The 3,926-nt window shown below is 40.4% G+C and overlaps 1 protein-coding gene across 1 annotated transcript in view; it reads right to left on the bottom strand.

Moving 5' to 3' along the window:
- Positions 1-972: 972 nt before the first annotated feature.
- The window catches only part of dock4b (dedicator of cytokinesis 4b), an 84,152-nt gene continuing 81,198 nt past the window's right edge, over positions 973-3,926 (bottom strand). Inside the window, 2 exon segments of the mRNA XM_035680857.1 lie at positions 973-3,161; positions 3,164-3,327. Of these exon segments, the coding sequence (XP_035536750.1) occupies positions 2,901-3,161; positions 3,164-3,327 (425 nt within the window). The 3' untranslated portion in view covers positions 973-2,900.

Genomic DNA, 3,926 nt, shown 5'->3' with positions numbered 1-3,926 from the left:
AAAATTAGCATTGTTGCTCTGAGACGTTGGGGGCGTGTCCGCTGGAGGCGCTGAATCCACGCCCCTCCGCCGCGGGCTAGTCTGGCTATCAATAAACCCTTCAGTGGGGATATTGTGACATTACTGGTTTGATTTTTGGGTACACAGATTATAACAAGGAGGACTTAATGTTTTTAATTCATTAAATAATTAATACATTTTAAGTAACGGTAACTTTCAGCTTTTGTGAAAATGTCAATACACGGAATCTTATTCTCTAAACAAAAAATAAATCTGTCAGTACTATACAATTTAGCTCTTTATCACTTCTTTCATATTGCAAAGATATAATGTTGTTGTTGTAATAAGGTTTATTTAAATAATATAAAGATACACTGCAAATTCAATTCTTAGTATGAAAAACAGAGGAATCACTTCCTGAGCTTTACGTAAAATTGGATGTAACTCCCGTCGTTTTTGGCAGCCATTTTTCATTTGGGATTCCCGTCTTGATCGGGGAAAACACTACGCCCATAAACAAACATCTTCATGGAACTGAACGCAATTACCTGAGCGATGCATTTACAACCACGGGTCTCCTCTAACAGAGTCACCAGAATTTTCCAGTTCCCTTTGTGCTCCGTGCTCCCCGTGGCTGCATACACACCCTGCTAACTTGGGGAAAATGTACACTACATAGCGGCTCATAACCTCATTATTTTTTACATTGCCTTAGTTAGATCCCAACCCCCAACAGAAGCTGTGTCCACCTAGCAAATTCTACCAATGCAGCAAAAACCACGTGATCCCTAACTGGCTTCCCCCCAAGAAACACTAAGAAGCGGGTGAGGTTTGATAGAGGCATTGCTGACGGCCAATCAACTTGGATCTCATTGGGTGTTTTTCCTCTGTGAAACCTCAATACCACATAAAAGACCAAGTCACAAATCTCCAAAGTCTCATAACGTAGAAATCTGTCAGTAGATCCATTTGTATTACATAGGGCAGTTTATTGAACTTGTAAATGTGTTAGGTGTCATTATGCATGACCTTAGTTTTTCTACACTCACAAAACCATAAAAGTTTGAACATTTATAATAATAATTTGCTGCTTCAACATTACATTCAAAGCTGTAAATTGTTATAGCTACATTTTGTTAAAAACACAGTATTTACATTAATTGCAATACACAAATTTTATATTTGGCATACTTACATTAATCTCATCATATAATTTACAGGTTTCTCAAGTACTGATTAATGTGAATATTTAATCTCAAAAATTCACAACAAATCAAAAAGTAAATTAACCATACAAAAATGAAACATACAAACAATACTAAAGCTAATTCCCCCCACCCCAAAAAAATGTTGCACGGATTTAAGATTTCAGATTTTATGCCAAAATTTTCTCTATCTTACAAAACGATGTGAAATCTGCCTGCCACAGAACACTTACTTCACTGCAGCAATGCATTGTGGTTGAACTGAGCAACTGTTTATAGCGCAGTCAACTCACGTCCATCTTTTTAATCAAACACAAAGTAAATCTCAACTGTACAAATATTTGACAATGATTAGTTTGTAAATATTTCTTCAATAGAGTGTCAGTCCTTGTGTGTTTTAGGGTGACTGCTGACAGTGAAACTCTGTTCCAATTACTGCTTTGTTAAATAGAGTCCATAACAGTACTGGTCATTATACAGATGATAAAGTCTTGTTTGTGCTTGTCTTGAGTTATATCTGTTCAATCAGTTTAATTAGGATTTTTTTTGGGGGTAAAATCAGTTTAAAAATTATTTCTTAAAAATGTCTTTTCAGCTGAGCATTTCCAAGCTTCTTGATTCCAGGTCCCAGTTTAAAAAAAAAAAAAGTTTCTTTACAGCACATTGTACATTTTCCTTTGGCACAATACTTGGTAACCCCTCCCCTCCCCCCTCCCCTAAAGATCTGTTGTCATGTACATCATGCAGGAGGGATAGGGTGTGTTCACAGAAATGTTCACAGAAATGGCAACGTCCAGCTTCTAAGCATGCAATTGCACCAACGTTTGCTCGTGTGTTTGGTCCAGGCTCGTGATTTCATTATTAATGGGGGAAACATTTTGGTGTGAAAGGTAAGAGGCAGATTTTAAAACTCTAGAGAGAGAAGGGCAGTAGAGTGGTTTGTTAAGGTGGCAACTCCCCACTGAAGACCTCTCTAGTTTTCTGATTTACAGATAACCACACGGAGTTAAATAAGCCTCAAAACTGCTTCGTTACCGTTCCAAAGTTACCTTTACCTAAACTGTTTATCGCTGCATAAAAATTTGTTAAAATTGTATTATTTAGTCATAATATAGTTTTGTTAAGTTCAACTTTTTTGTGCCATTGCTTGTGTGGATATGACTATGGGAACACAACCTTGTCTACTACACTTCACTGAAATGCATACTCAAGGCCTCTAGCACCTTTTTAGCCATACAGTATACAAATGTACAGAGTTGTTTAAAAAAGAAAAAGAAAAACGTGCAAGACCCACGGATAAAAGACTCTGATACTTAAGGCAAAAACAATTCTCATATATACCAATATACATATATTTCAGATTATTACATCTATCAAAACTGTGTTTTTCTAGACTGTTCTGGTAAACATATGTTGCGGCTGACCGTGGTGACCTATTGTACGTACTAGAGCTAAAAGTGCGGAATGACCAAGTCAAAGTCAATGCAATGCCCTCTAGCAAATACAAAAAGAAACTTTCATTATTTGTCAGTTTCTTCAGTTTTTTTTTGACTGCCTGTTAATCTATAGGCCTGTGTCTTTTATTGTGTAGGTCAGGAATGCCAAACTGAAGATCACAAAAAACAAGTGAGTGCCCAGTAGAAAAGTGCAAAATACGCCAGTGTGTTTCTTCAAGCTCCAGACCTGGACCAGCACCTATAGCTGGGACACCTTCCTGGGCAGGGGCCTTGGTCTGGGGACTCGAGGGTCGGAGGTTCCGTCCAGCTTCATGCTGCCTGTGCGGAGCTGGTGAGGCTTGGGTGGCAGGGCCGGGGGGTCCGTCTGTGGGGGGATGGAGAGACTGTGGGGCAGCGGCACAGGCCTGCGGGGGTTGTTCCTCTCGTACACGCTGTAGGGAGGCGGGGTCTTGTTCTCTCTGCGGATCGGCTCGTCCGAGCTGCTGGGTGGTGGGAGAGCACGTGGGACGGGTGGTCGCCTGAGGGCGCTCGGTGGACAGCTTTGACACGCTGCAGCGGGCCTGAGGGAGGAATGCCACTGCTGTTAGCTTGCGGAGAGACGGGGGAGTTGGAGACCAGCTGGTGGGCACTGGCATGCTCGTGGGCGAAGGGGTGAGAAGGTGGCACTGTTGGTCTAAAGAGGAGAGAGCGAAATCAAGGGAACACAGAGAAGTCAATACCTGCTTCCTTTCTGTCGTCCTGTGTTGTAAATTTAAGGTATGGCGGTGGTTAAAGAGCTACAGTCTTGACCACACCGCAGAAACCACGCGATACTGTTATGAGTGATGGCTGTGAATGCTGTCAGAGATGAATGACGACTTGAAGACCGGACAAGAGAGATCTGTTTCCAGTTTCGGGTAAAATTGTAAACGAATTGTGGGCCGTGTCTGTATAGGTGAACAAGTAAGAATTTAGGTGCTGTCTATCTTTTAATGGGCTGCTACTAATAATTATTTAAATTATTGATTACTCTGTAATGACTTTTTGATGAATTGATGAATCGTTTAGTCTGTGAAACAGTGAAAAATGGCAATCACACAGTCTGAGAGCCCAAGGTGACATTGTGTTTTCTCCCACCAACAATCCAAAGCAAAGATATTTTGAGAGGCTGCAAATGCTCCATTTCAGAAGCTGTATACTTTTTGCCTGACAATTGTAATGATTAAACAATTGTTATTAATAATTGCAGATTCATTTTCTATTGATCGACTAATCAATTAATCGA

Source organism: Morone saxatilis, unplaced genomic scaffold (genome assembly GCF_004916995.1).
Source record: "Morone saxatilis isolate NCDOM2014 unplaced genomic scaffold, NCSU_SB_2.0 Contig10, whole genome shotgun sequence".
In the NCBI taxonomy this organism is placed as follows: domain Eukaryota; kingdom Metazoa; phylum Chordata; class Actinopteri; family Moronidae; genus Morone; species Morone saxatilis.
Note: the sequence above shows the minus strand (reverse complement) of the source record. Positions and strands in the feature narration are given on the sequence as shown.